Source organism: Silene latifolia, chromosome Y (assembly GCF_048544455.1).
Source record: "Silene latifolia isolate original U9 population chromosome Y, ASM4854445v1, whole genome shotgun sequence".
Lineage (NCBI taxonomy): Eukaryota > Viridiplantae > Streptophyta > Magnoliopsida > Caryophyllales > Caryophyllaceae > Silene > Silene latifolia.
In genome coordinates, this window is record NC_133538.1 from 227,882,266 (window position 1) to 227,897,832 (window position 15,567).

At 40.0% G+C, this 15,567-nt stretch overlaps 1 protein-coding gene across 1 annotated transcript; it reads right to left on the reverse strand.

Annotated features, from left to right (window-relative positions):
- Positions 1-812: 812 nt before the first annotated feature.
- Positions 813-1,256, reverse strand: LOC141630173 (uncharacterized). The gene has a single exon (XM_074443038.1). The coding sequence runs from the start codon at positions 1,254-1,256 to the stop codon at positions 813-815; it is 444 nt and encodes a 147-aa protein (XP_074299139.1).
- Between the last annotated feature and the right edge of the window lie 14,311 nt (positions 1,257-15,567).

Below are 15,567 nucleotides of genomic sequence, written 5' to 3' on the forward strand. Positions count from 1 at the left end.
AATTGCTAGTGCCTACTTTGGAGAGCCATATCTCGTGTTCTACAACTGATATTCAGGTGATTCCAATTTGTGATGAACGTTTATCCTCTTAGCTTTCCAATGCCACCGGAATCACCCTGTTTGACCAAGTAACGAAGAAATGGCAGCCGTTTGAAGTTCAATGCGCAAAGCAGGAAATGTGCGCTGGAATATACTCGATCGAGTAGATATATGCTCGATCGAGTACTAGCTACAGCGAGAAGGATATTGTCGAGTATAATTAGATTTTATCTTATGCTTATCTTATATTTAGTTAATAATAATGATACTACTTAGTATAAATAAGAGTAGTTTAGACCTAATAGCACGGCATTCATTCCCTGGAGTCAGTAGAGGGGACGGACGACTGCCTTGCTCTTCATTTCTATTAATTCCGGATCTATTTCTACTGTAACTTTTTTCCCTTCTTTTCCCTCTTTATTTTATGTTAATGGTTATTGTTCTTAATTCCTTTATTCTCGTTCTCCCTTTACCCATGTCTAGCTAAATACTCTTGCTAGGATTAGGTGATTCATTAGACTAATGTTAATTGCTAATTAGGTTTATAGATCTGTCGTTGTAGTTGTAGTCTATGTTGTTAATCGCTGCTTTAACTGTATCCTGCTAGTTGAGTCGACACAATTAGCCTTTTAATATTGGTAAACCTTGACCTGGACCGAAAGGTTGGAATAGGTGAGACCTGCAGTGAACAATAGGATGCTTTAGTGAGGGCGAAAGTTAAGCTAATAGCATTTTAGGGCGAATTGAGACCGAAAGGAGATATTCATTGCCCCTTAGACCGACTCATCGACTGATTCTTCATCGGGTCCTTGATGGAAATTTGTAATTTGACCTCTCAAAGCATTAGTCTTTGCAGGAAGATAATATATTTTATAGAAAGCCAATGCTAGAGAAGTCCAGTCTGTAACTCCAACTGCTACCTTATCAAGGTAGCGGTACCACTCACGCGCAGAATCTTTCAAGGAGAATAGAAACATCATCTCCTTTACTACATCTTGAGTCACTCCAACCGGTACAGGTATGGAACAGCAATAATCTGTGAAAATCTCCATATGCTTCCCAGGATCCTCATTTGGTAGACCAACAAACTGGTTCCGCTCCACTAAAGTGATGTAAGAGGGGCGGAGTTCGAAATTCCCATGTGTAGGAGTGGGGAGATCGAATCCTTTAGGAAGATTATGCACCTTCGGCTGAGAATGATCGTATATTGTTGGCATGATTTGTAGTAGAAACGGGAGTACTCAAGCCTTCCTCTCGAAAATCTGTCTTCTAACTGTGCACAAGCAAAACTAGAAGCAAAGATAAGCAACGACCTCAAGGAACCAAAGTTCCTTGAGACAAGAAAGATAGACTAAAAATAACACAAACAGAATTACACCGTCTCCCCGGCAACGGCGCCAAAATTTGATACCGTCGTTTTGTATCAAAATTAAATTTATATTCCAAACTAAAACTATAGATAGTGATAGTAGGGGTCGAACCACAAAGAGACAAGGTTAATTCTATTTGCAATTTTTGGTCAATCGGAGTAACAAATAAATGGGGGTTAGGAACTTCGGTTCACCACGGCTAAGGTCAGGTCAAAAGAAAATAATGTTCGTTTAACACAGTCCCAAGAAATATGAATAAGCCTCTCGGTCTCTATACATCCTAGAATTGTACTAATACCTTCCGCTCATAGAAAATTCTAAACTGAAGTGAAATCCACCTTGCTAATCTTTCAATCTAATAGAGATGATTTAAACAACAGAAATTAAGACTGGTACAATAAATCATCCTAATGAAATTGACCTAAAACGCCATGGCTCCCCTAATTCCTAATCAAAGAAATTAGCTACGCATAATTAAAAGAATAACAACAACAAATCTAGAGAATCCAAAAAAAAAAGACAACATGCTTTAATAATAAATTGAAACAATGAAATAATTCACACCAGAATAAGCAAGAACGAATAAAAGTTGAATAAAAACTAAAGAAAGATTAGATTGAATTAAAAGCTTATTAAAGGAATTCAATGAACAACGTAATTGATTGTAATCTCTCGCTACCGTCTCTGAAAATTCCAAGAACTAGATCTAGAAACTTGAGTTGTCGAAAAATGAAAAACATAACCTAAAATGTTTGTTACGTCCAACTAATAATAGTCCTGCCAAAAGATAAATTACAAGTGAGCTTTTACAAAAGACAATCGTGTAAAATAAACCGCAGCTTCGAAATAGGGTCGATCGACCAGGTGACGCGGTCGATCGACCGCCCAGTACAGTGCTGGCAACACTGTTTCCTTCCTCTGCTGAACTCCTAGGTCGATAGACTGGGGTCACTGGTCGATCGACCATTTGCGCTGTAGCAGCTTCTCTCTGCTCTAACAAACAGCCCTCCCACTTCATGCACACATTCCGAGACGATCAAATTCCGAGCTTCTAACTTCATAGTTTCCATAAAATGCCCCCGGGAACAGATAAAAGCTTGATTTAGCTTAATTCCGATCATTCCTACAATAATGACATAGGAAATCCAAAGTAAACCATTTCGGGAGAAATAATAGCTTAAAGCTAACAATTACGCATAGAAATACGTGACAAAATCGCTAATAAAGTATATAGAATATGCACGTATCAATAGGGTTTGTCATATTGTTTGTAATAGGTGGTAATGGTGGCTGCTTGTCTTCATACGGTCATATGCGGTGTTGTTTCGGATTGCTAAAGGTAGGTCTTCCTACTCAGTATTGTTGATTGGTTAGTATGTCGGTTGTATTTTCTGGTTGAATTGATATTGTAATTGGTTGTGGTTGTTTGTCTGTGGTTCGCGAGGTGCGCCCTCGGCTGAGTGGAGTCACTTGCGGGAGTGGCTTCACGCCGTTGATTCGCCCCTTGTGGAACCCGCCACAAGAGGGGATGTGCACATTAAGGAACATGGGTTTTCGCCCGTTAAAGATGAGCGGGGCTTAGGTGGGTACGGATGCGGTCCCCCACTGGCGGTGTGGAATATCTGTTGCGACGGATATTCTGGCAGAACTTCACCTTCAGGTAGTCAAAGGAGTGATGGGTGATTGGAATTGGTGTTGGGTTTGTGTGTGTTGTACTAGTGTTTTGTGCTGTCCTTCAGCTACTGACCTTGTGCGGTGTTGTCTGTGTTTCTTCTTATGTTGTGCCTGCAGTGATCCATTATGGTGAGCAGTCAGTCTTAGTAGGTGTTGATATGTGGAGCTTAGCTGGGTGCTTTGAAGGGACGAGTCTATCACAAAGTCATGGCATGGATAATACCACCGTAGTTGATAGTTTGTTATCAGTTGTGCCTTTCTTTTTCTGAGATAACTTGTAATAAACTTAATTGTTCTTTTATTGACATTTAATATTTACTATTCCTCGGGCAACCAAGATGGTAACGCCCTTATCTGCTGAGGAAGGTCTTGTTAAGGCTCCTTGGTAGATGAGGGTGTTACACGATGATCCAAAAATGATAAGCTCGATGAATAAAGATATTTTTGAAGTCAAAGCAGCTGGCCACATTGAGAGTGTAACGAGCCAAGGGTTCGAATTCAGCTAAGGCACGAGGTCCTAGTCCAATCCGAGTTAGAATAATATGTAATAATTACTATCATTACTATTTTTATTATTATTAGGAGTAAAAATAAGGTTTCCTAAAACCATTAGCATTAGTTTTTCCTAATTGTAATAGGAGTTGTTATTTAATTTCCTAGTTGCGATAGAAGTTAAGTTTCCTAATTTCAGTTAAGGTAGGAATAAGGCAATTTGACTGGCCATAGTAAATCGTGTTCACACGATTAGAGTAGGATTTCGAGTAAGGGAGTATGTTTCCTTATTCCGTTTAGGAGTCTATCTAATTAGCTATAAATAGTCAGCTTGTAATCAATTTTATTAAGATTGAGTTATTGAATAAAAATAGTGAGTTTTTCGTTTACAGTTGTAAACATCGGTTTGATGAGTTCGTTCCAAAACTGTTATTGTTTGACGCGTTTTCAAGCATTAATCTGAGTTATAATCAATAGGTCTTGATTATAGTTCACCATTGTTCGAGTTATAGGTCTAACCCAATCAAGTGTCCCATTGTTTGGATTTCAAGATAGATTTCGAAGCAAATATCCCCTTTTCATTATTATTCGTTATTCTTTAAACCGCTTTGCGCAATTTTCGTATCATAAGTGATATGAGAGGTATGACTCTTGATTTCCCTAAATCTAGACGGTCTTAGACGTGTCAGAGCCAATTTGCTAGTTGAATTTCTGATTGCGATTGGAGTTCAAGGGTTAAACTCAAGCAGGTAATTTGAGGGTTAATCAGTTTTGCATCTCGGGAGCAAGTTTCTAGTAACTTGTTTTCCAAGGCGTGACTGTAACAGCCCGAACCAAACCTAGGGTCGGGAGCGGTCACTCATGGTAGCTCACCAAGCAATGCATATGGCCCACAGATCAACATGGGTCCTTTCCAGCGCATTTTGTCCTCACTCATGCGTATCCCGGGAACCTTCCTATGAGGTCAATCATCCTAAGACTAATCCCAGTCAAGCACGCTTAACTTTGGAGTTCTATTGCATGGATAAATAGAAAAGAAAGTGCACTTTATTGATATGAGTAATATTATCAATCCCTTTAATCACTAGTCATTTAAGCCTATTGATACGGTCGTTTCTGTACCAAAAATAAATACCTAGATTACTACCAACAGAAGTCAGCGGTAAGTAGGGTCGATATCCACAGGGAGGTGGTTTACTATCTACTTGTCTATTCTATCTGTCTAATATCATAATTGGGGGTTTGATATGTGTTGACTAAACTAATGAGGTTAAAGGCAAGAGAAATTAACAATAAGAGAAGGGAACTAGGATTTCGGGTCATCAATGAACGTCAGTTAATTGCGGGTAAGGTCACAAATCAGTCGATGTGTCGGTCTAAGGGGCAATGAATATCTCCTTTCGGTCTCAATTCACCCTAAAATGCTATTAGCTTAACTTTCGCCCTCACTAAAGCATCCTATTGTTCACTGCGGGTCTCACCTATTCCAACCTTTCGGTCCAGGTCAAGGGTTACCAATATTAAAAGGCTAATTGCTTCGAATCAACTAGCAAGATACAGTTAAGGGCAGTTTAACAACAAAGACAACAACAGCAACAACAGATCTAATGGCCTAATTAGCAATTAACATTCATTCATTGACTACCCTAATCCTAGCCAGAGAATTAGCTAGACATAAATGAAAGAGCAAGAATAGGGGAAGGAGTAATAAGCATTAATTAAGAGAGTAAGGGAAAGAAAAGTTACAGAAATAAGTCCGGAAATTCAAGATGAACCAAAAATAACGGAACCAGTGTATTGGAATTCTAAGAGATCCCGAGAGGGGAAGAGAAGAGAGAGATTACAATGACGTCCTACCTTCCTATTTATAAGAATATAGGAATTATTTAACCTAATGACGGAAATAAACCTAAAAAGCCCAAGCCCGTAGGATAAACCACTCGATCGAGTGGTTTTAAACCACTCGATCGAGCAAACTAAGGCTCAGACAGTTCGATCGACCAAACAAAGTGCTCGATCGACTAAACCTATATATGAAACAGTTCGATCGACCAACTAAAGTACTCGATCGACTGATTATTTGACCTAAAACCACTCGATCGACCAGTTAAGTACTCGATCGAGTGAATCTTGACTTCAGCAGCTCATTAATCTCGTTAGTTTGCCTTTGACTTGTCCTTTTAGCTCCCGAAACAGCTTCACGCATCCCAAGAAAGCAATATCTCCGCTCCAGATTCACTCTTCCTCCAAATGCATGCAAAACGGACGATAAAAGGCTTGATTTCACTACTTTCTGGTTCATTCCTGCAAATAAGACAAAATAACCCAAAGTAGCATATTCGGGCATTTTGTAGCATAAAACTACGATAAAAGCATGGAAATACGTGCATAAAATAGGCTAAAAAGACTATATAAAATGCACGTATCAAATCTCCCCAAACCAAATCTTTACTCGTCCTCGAGTAAACTAAATGCAAACTAATGGAACGGAAAAGATACTTCAGAGCTAGCTAAAAATGCCCGCTTAAACCAATTTAATGCAAGCAAACTAACACTTATAACAAACAGTCAAATGCAAACGAGTAACGAGTTGTAAGATGTTTATAATAAAGCTGAACCGTCGACCTTGCAAGACCTTTAATAATGGACTCTCACGGGTCACTCTTCTCTCATGAAGCAAAGGGTGAAAGTATATGTATAAGAGAGAAAGAGAAAACAGTCACTCACCTAGACTGCAACCTACATAACATGCATGCACCTAATATGATAAACAATTCTAGATACCGTACATACATTCCAACCAAACAAGGTCCTATCACAGCCGAGGGATTACAAAGATATGGTAAAGTGAGGCAATGGGTAACAAAAGGCAAAACATTTATGGGAATGTGGAGGTATAGGTGATCAAGCTAGTACCTAAACAAAACCATATAACAACATCCATTTCCAACTCAATTATAGATTTAAGCATGAGTGCCCTTCAATTGGCATAAAATCTCACCAAACCAAACTGAACTTACTCCTCAATAAATGTAAATAAAGCATAGGAGCGAAACCGTCAACAAACAACATCTTTTTTTTTTCTTTCTTTTCTTTTTTTTTCTTCGGTTTTTTTTTTTTCGAATTCTTTTTTTTTTCATTTTTCATGTCTTTTTTTTTCACGTTTTTTTTTTCATCCTCTCTTCCTTCATAGAATACCAACTCCGAATCAACAGAATACGCGCCAAAATTTTGATACAATAGACAGTATACCGCAGAACAATCTAAACTAGCTTGACAAGGCAGGCTAAATTTGGGATGTAGCTGAGGGTCAACAGGCAAATTTGGCTAATGTGGAGTTAAATGGGTAAAAATGAAAGAAAGGGAAATTGTAAGCACCTCCCTGCATGTGACACCAACCACTAACCCGAATGTATGAAGGCAAAAAGCAATTGAATTTCATATACGTGCAAATTAATGATACAAGTTATGCAAGGAGTAACTACTCACAATCCTACATGAAACCGGTCACAAATGACATCAGTTTATACGGCTCTAATCCTTAGAAATTATAAGTAGGTTGCCAAAATTTCAGGTCAAGTCTATTCGTTCAGCTAAATTTAACATTAACTCGTAGATATGCAATAAGACAAAGCTAAACAGAATAATAGTTTATTGTAAGGCTTAAGCAAAAGACAAATAATAGAGCAATTTCATCACTGAAATCCACCGTTCCGACTCAACCTATTTGCTAAAATAAACTTGAAATTTTTTTGAATTTTATCAATTTTTTCAATTTTTATGAAATTTCAGAATTTTTATAGAAATAAACAACAATGCAATACGAAAATTAAACGTGATAACTGAAATGCAATAAAAAATAATATGCAGACACAGATATGGATGCATAACCTCCCCAAACCAAACCGTACAATGCCCCCATTGTACCAAAACATGGAAAGGAAACGCAAACTAAAAGAGAAAGAGAGTAAATGCGGAAAACTTACAAGATTGCGCGAATTAGGGACCTCCCCAAACCAGCCAGCAACGTGGGAGGTCACTAATAGCTCTGAAACATCGTCACAAGAAGCTGTCCAAGCAATGGGCGTCCAAAACAGCTCGATCGAGAGGAATAGTGGTCGATTGAGTAGAATAGTGGTCGATCGAGTTATTTTTTTTTTTTTTCCGATCGAGTGATATAAGTACTCGATTGAGTGACTTCAGCAGCAAAAAGCTCTCGATCGAGTACAAAAGGTACTCGATCGAGTGATCCTTAGTAATTCCTGCAAAGACGCAATGAAAAACAGCCCGCAAAACTAACAAAACAAGCGTGATCGAAATAGTCTATGGTACGAAGACCATTTATGACAACTAAAACTGAAATAAAATGAAGAACAGTTAAAAATAAATCTCCGGGTTGCCTCCCGGGTAGCGCTAACTTGACCAGTCCCACTCGACCTTCTTTTCTTCGAGGCTCTCTAATTAGTCATAATCAAAATAGCTCAAAGCGCGCACATTAAATCATAAAAATGCGCATGTGCTACAAAATGTAAGTAGCACCACAAAGGAATAAAGAAATAAGAAATAAAATTGTACAACCGTTTAAGCCTAACAAATTTCCTATGTGAGCTCCTAAATTTATCCACAAAATAAAGGAGCGCAGGAGCAATTGACAATAAGTTAGGGCTCCGTTTTAGATTAACAAAATTGAAATGACAAGGATGGTGAATAATTGCTAATTTATTCGTCCACATGGGAGGGGGTATAGCATTAAAAGAAATAGCATGAGTCAAACGAGGTAGCATATTTTGATTAACAACAATAATAAAATTATCGCTAATTACCTCAGGTAGGTTGCTCTCGATTGAATCATCGACAAAAGAATGTAATACCTCATCCGTGCTAGGAGCAAATACCGACTCAGCTGTCCTTTCGTCGCCCTTAGTGGAATTCGTCCCGTAAATCTCAAACCTCAAGCGCATCCAACTCGGCTTTGAATAGGGGAGACTCACCATAACCGTTATCATCATAAAAATCGTCATCTAAAATGAACCCAAGTGACGAATCAAAGCTCCCAATGGCCAATTCAATCGATCGAGCGAATGTTACTCGATCGACCACTTTCCTCCTGAATTCCACTCGATCGAGTAGAAATATCACTCGATCGAACACTTTCTTCTGGAAATTCACTCGATCGACTAATATTAGTCACTCGATCGAGTGATTCCTCCCGTCTGACAAAGATCAAATCCTCGTGTGGGGGAAAATATGATAGAAACTCGTCGTCTGAGTCATAAAAGTCATCCTCAGCATTAGGCAACACGGTTTCTTCATGGGAAAAACCGCTCTCGATAAAGTACACCTCTTCTGGTTGCCAATTATCCGACTCAGCTACTAACTGAGCAATTTCAGACCCCAGCTCAATGAATTGAGCTTCCATACGTCTATCACTCTCTTGCCTCATGGATACAAGTGTCTTCATTAAAGACCTCAGTTCCGCAACCTCTTCCTCTTGTATATCAGCTGCTAACTGAGCAATTTCAGTCTCGAGCTTATAAAGTCGCGAAAAAGTGCGTCTAGCATTTTCTTGCACTTGAGATTCAAGTGTCTCCAATTGTAGATACCCGTATCCGTCGATATTGGAATTTATAAGAGAACCCGACAAACACCCGATGATGATAGGACATATGTATTCTTCAGTTGTCATTGTCATTATTTGGGTTCGTTTTACGATGTAGAATGAGCGTTGTCGACGGAGTATTTTATTAATTTAAATGATATTTAAATTAAAGCTTTTTTTAAGGTGATTTCAATTTATTTTATTTTATTTTGAATTTATTTTCTTGAGTTTATTTTATTGAAAATAAAATAAATATTTTATTTGAAAAATCATTTTATGAGTATATTTGATTTGAAAAATCATTTATTTTAATGTGTTAATTGATTTGAAAAATCGATTTAAAAATCGAGAAAAACTCGTTTTGAACAAGCGTTTTGGAGCGCGATTTTAGCTCGGTTTTTGAGCCCGTTTTCTTTACGAGTTGGCACGAATATCGAGTACACTAACCAACCTAAGCCTCTACCCATACAACCCCAGTTCGAACCCCATAACCATGGCCCAAATCACCCCCAAACAGCCCGCTAACACGAGCAGCCCCCCTGTTTTGCGTGCCAAATCCCGAGCCCAAAACCCACTCCAAACACCACCAAACCCCGTGCCCATTAACCCTAACCCATACCCTAATATCCTACCCATATTACCTTAGCTTAACCACCAATAAAACCCCTCACAAAGCCTCTCAAACCCTCACAAAAGCTGCTGGACAGCAGCTATGCGTGAATGAGCCCGTCTGCCTCTCCCCCCTTTTTACCCTACTTTAACTCCTTATAAATACCCCCCCCCCCCCCCTTCACCATACATTCATTCCTATAATTTCTCCATACATACTACCTTCACTTACAAGCTTTAAACTCCAGAAACAAACCCTAATTGCCTCCCAAAAACCCTCGACAAAACCGACTTACAAACTGAGAATCAGTTTGTGTGTCCTCTTTGAAACCGTTCGTTCTCCCTTCAAACCTCCATCAAAACTCGAGTTTCTTGTTCCAAATTAACCATACAACATCCATATACACATTAGACAAAGATTTACGAGCCAAATTGCCCTTGAGAGTACACGAATTCCCTCGAAAAACAGAGTGTTATACACTCTGTTTTCGCGGCTTTTTCCTGTCTGTCCAGTTCTGTTTGTACTCGTTTTTCGTGCCCAATAACTCAAAACGAGCAGAGGTTGCTTTAAGATCTCTGTTCTCCTCTCTTTCTAGTTTTCAAAACATCTTTTAAATCGAATTTTCACCGTGAAACGAGAGAGAAATCGCTGTTTGAAAGTTGCTGTCCAGATTTGCCAAAAACGAGTTGTTTGCTTTGTTTCTTCGTCGACTACGGCCTCTCGAGATAAAATCTACCATCGATTACGACCCAAGACGGTGTCAACGATACATGTAGATTGAGGGTGCATCAAATCCTCCTCTTTCTCCCTTTTATTTCGGTTTTTTATGTTTGTTTTTTATGGTTTGTTTTTATTTGTTTATCGTTTTTGTTTATCGATTGTTATAATTAACTACGAAACTAGTTTAGTCCGAGTATGAGTTAAAGTACCACCATGAACACCCGCGTTGACTTGAGATGGGAAAGAAACCGCTACATCAGTCGGTCGTACACCCCCGTCTCATTTACATATCCTCGTGTTCAAGGTAGGGCATTAATAAAACAAATTCTAACTTCGTTCTTCGCTTTTGACCTCTCCTTTGTTTCATGTGATTCAACCCACCCCAGGACCATTCACATGTTAGTATGACCTCTGATTGTTAACATATAACTCGTTTAGATGATATTAGATCAGTTTAGTAACCTAATTAGACACGTTAGGGTACATCGACATAGCTTTAAAAATCAATTAACAATTCTGTAACTTATTTGAATACATCTCTCTCTTTCACATAATTTCTCGCTAGTATAAGAGTGCGTGATTAGCACCTTCTTATTAACACTCGATGAGTTAATTTAATTAGCGAACTTGACCTAATTTGACCCCTTAGGCCGTGTAGAATACACCTTTGCGCGACAGCCTTCCAATCAATCAACGTTGTTTCTAACTCGTTTTCTAACTTGTTTCCTATCCCGTTTCGCAATCATCTATCTAACCAAATGAATCTAACCTAAGGATGAGGGTATGCTAAATCGTGTAGGCCGTGTTTGGCCGTGTCCTCGTAGTCCCTTTTCTCGTTGTTTTCTCATCTTTATCTCGTTATTTCGTATCTTGTAATTACTTTGTTTATCGAGTCGTGCTTGGTAGTTTGTTTGTAATTTTCAAGTTAGTTTTCTTTTATCGAGTCAGAACCTCTTTCAAAAACCTTAGTCTTGTTTTGTTAGACGGTTGTGCTCCAATGCAAGTGAGAGCGTAGTAAATCGCATGTTGTTTAAAGCAACATGGCCCGATTTATGTTAATGCATGCTTTGGTGTGTGACCCAATGTCTAATTCGATGAGATTAAGTGAAAGCACACATTATGAGGAGTGACCCAAGGCCGTGAGTCATGTAAGCCGTGGGCCACCCCTTTGTGCATGGTTTCCTAGGCCGAATGGCCGTGTATTGCGTCGTGTGTGTAGCGTTGTATTTTAGATCGAGTTGTATCTTTAATTTCTCGTTGCGTCGGCATGAAATGCCTGGGTTATAATAGGATAGATCCCAACGGCTCCCCCATTCCCCCTAAGCCTTGTTTGTTTCGTTTATATGTTGTTAGATCAATCCACCCACATGCTAAATTACAACTTTGACAAAGTTAGTTTAGTTGCATCTAAATCGACATAGAAACTTCACATGTTAGGGTTTTAAAAACGATGTTTGCATATCATATATCGTAGTAGCTATGACCTTGTTTGAAATCCGATACTTGACTTAGTAGAGGCCGTTATCGACGGGCGGGGTTAGGTGTCCTTATGGGCTTCCTAACACGTACCCTCACCCCTTACTCAAGATCTATGGTTTGCGGATCCGTCTAAATACCATTGGATTACGAGAGTCATTCAAATCGAGTGATATAGGGTACAAGTCTTTATCTTTAATCACTCGTAGTCGATTGGCTTTATGCTTTTCGATGAAAGGTGTAAAGTTGACTTGAACGGTTCCAAGTTCCCAAAAAACTTGGTGGCGACTCTAATTTGTCTTAATTCGATTCGAAAGAACCTCGAGTCGATTATGCCTAGTGTGGATCCCGCGGACGCAGTTCCCGAGGGCCTTGTCCACAGTTTGGCGACTCTGCTGGGTAAAAGAGGACTAGTTACACTTTGTTTCTAGGGTCTTTTCCTCCGAGGTGAAACTTGAAAAGAAAGTATTGGAAATTAAAATATTACTCATAGTGCTACGATTCATGCATAAACCCTTAAGGATTTTCCCGGGCCGTCCCAGCGTTTCTTTGTGATGCGTGGGGGGCGACGTCCCACTATGCCAGGAACTCGCACATTGCTTGCTTCCGCTCCGCCTTGCGTGGTTCTTGATGGTGGGGATTGTCTTCTAGGTACTCTACCTAAAGGCCCTTGCTCTATAAGACCGCAAAAGGATGGAGGGCATAGACCTTCTTGTAGAAGACTTGCCGAGACTTAGAGATGTCTAAGAGCATACATCCTTATAACATGAGAATGACAATGTGCAAGGTGTTTTCCCGAGTCTTTTCAAATTTTTCCATGTCAATTTCAAAACCGAACTTTTGAACAACTTACTTTCAATTAGCATGGTTTTAAAAACGCGGAACGCTGCCGAAATAGGACTAGAATTTTCGGCCAAAACAAGCTTTTATAGCCGGCATGCTGTCCATTTCAAATCTCATTTTCAAATCGATCCTTCGTTTTTTCAAATTCAATCCAAAATATTTCTCGAACCTTAACCAAGCATGAAATGCGTCGAGTCGTGTCCGGGTCATGGCCGTGTTAGGCCAGGCGTTTTTTTGTTCCAAGAGTCTAGAACACGACCCTGTTGGGTCACCCAAGCTCACCTCTTGGGCTTTGAGTCATGTTGGTCGACCATTTGGTCTAGGATAGTCCACCGAAACGTCCAAGCTAGGCCCTTTAGGACGTTTCACTCGAACCTAAGGACTATGTTGGTCCAATCACGGGTTTAGTCACACCGAGTCCAGTTTAGAATCGAGCTATGACAGCTTGAGTCATGTCGTCTTGTCGAGTCTAAAATGAATCAAGGTCTAAATCCAACCGTGAGTCGAACCTTTTGGTTAGTCAGTCTCAAGTCGAGTCTTTGCTTGAGTCAAGTTGGTGTCGTGTCCTTAAGTGTGCAGGGGCTCTTACTTTAAATATTGACTCGGTTTGGGGTTTTCTTGTAGAAAGGCAGCCCAAAACCCGACGTCAAGCAATGGAAGATGCTGTCAACAAGCTCACCGAGGCCGTGAACCTCATGATGACCCGAATGGATGCAATCGAATCTAAGCTGGGTGAAGATTCCCCTCTATCTACCCCACCTCTGACTGATCTAGAGAAACGGTTCAAGTTCATTGAAGACCGTTTGAAACTCTCCCAGGGGAAGAACATCCACTATGAGAATGCTAGGGCCTATGCCCCAGTTCAGGATAAGTTGCCCACGAACATGGTACTCACTGACATCCCAAAGTTCAAGGGCACCGAAGACCCAGTCCACCATGTTAAGGCCTATAAAGGGTACTTAGCACTGAAAGGAGTACCTGCTGAAATGCTCTCTGAAATTTTCGCTCAATCTCTGGATGAACACCCGAAGGCGTGGTTCTACAATCTTGACCTTAAGAACTTCCCCACTTTCGAAGATATCACGGTGGAGTTCTGTAAGCACTATGCTGATAATGTCGAGATTCAAACCAACATAAGAACATTGGAGGTGATGACACAGAAAGACAAAGAAGGTTTTACTGAATTCCTTGCAAGATGGCGCGCTGAAAGCGTGAAATTAGCCAAGAAGCCTGACGAAGTTGAAATGGTAGATAAGTTCGTAAAGAATCTACGACCTATTTACCGCAATGCTCTGAAATACCAGAATTTTGGCTCTTTCAAAGAATTGATAAGAATCGGGATAAAGGTAGAAGATGATGTCATAAGGGCAGAGGCTGAAAAGCCGAAAGGGTACCAAGGGGCGTCATCGTCTAAGGGCAAGGCCCAAGCAGCGACCCATTTAGATGAAGGCATCAATCTATTAGAAGGGCAATCGAAGAAGTCGCAGCGCCAAACGCCTAGGGCATTCACCGATATTGGATGCACTTATACATACGCTCTCCAAAGGCTCATAGCCCAAGGAAAGATGAAGCCTATTGGTCCAACTCCGGACCCTCCCGCTGATCAACAAGGTAAATGGTATAAACCAAATGCCCTCATGCCTTTCATCAAGGTAAAGGCCATGATACTGAAAGGTGCTATCGACTGAAGCACGAAATCCAAGACATGATTGAGAATGGGACACTCCCGATCCCAACTGTTAAACCCAATAACATCACGAATCCATTTGGCGATCACGCCAACTTTGTTTCTGTCGAAGACAAGGTCGATTATTCCCATCTTATCCGCCCATGTCACTTGAAAGGGGTGTTTATCGGGAAAATATTTTTGGATTGCTCTGAATTCTTGCCAAACCCGAAGAATGAAATTCAAGTCGGGAGTCTTGCTCTAGAATGTACTCCTCTTATTAACGAAGTTAATAAAAGACAATTCGATTCACCAACCTTCATCACTAGCGTAGATCCTCAGAGGACTACCTCGGGATGGAGGCAGACCATCAAAGGGATCAAGGACCAAAGCCGAGCATCTAAGCTGACAGCTGAACAAGAGAAAGCTCAAGACCAGATTTGAAAAATTATGAGTCGGGATCTATTTTCTTATCTTAGTCGTGTCGAGTCTAGGACTTTCTTTTCCTGAAGTTGAGTCGTTTGTTCCGCGATGACCTAGGGTGTGTCCTAGGAATCGTTCCTTCGAGTCTTTTAAGCATTTGTCATTCCAATAAAAAAGTTGCAGTTTCGTTTCCAAATATGTCTTGTTTCTAATCCTCAATCATTCCGAAACATGATAAAATGCACAACACACTCAAAGGCATCCCTGGGGTAGAAATATGTCCCGTTTCAAAACGTAAGGTACAATAGGATTCCGTGTTTGATTCCTTTACCTATTCCATGTCTGGGAGTAGAAAACCTCCATCTGAACCAATGTTTGTGACAAGCTTTTAGATGATTCTATGACAAACCCGGACTAGCTCCTTGTTTCCCCTATCGATGATGGAAGGCAAGCCTTTCCCCAACAAAATCATCCCATCTCGAAGAGAGAAGATATCAACCCGTTCTAACAAGGAATTGTTAGTCGGCGAAGCCCAGTTTTCAAGGTGTATCCATTTATGACTAGGAGAATGAATAGAAGATCATTTTCAAAGAGAGAAAGAAAAAAGGTGAAAAGGAATGAAAAAATGAGAAAAAGAGAAAAATAAAAAAAATAA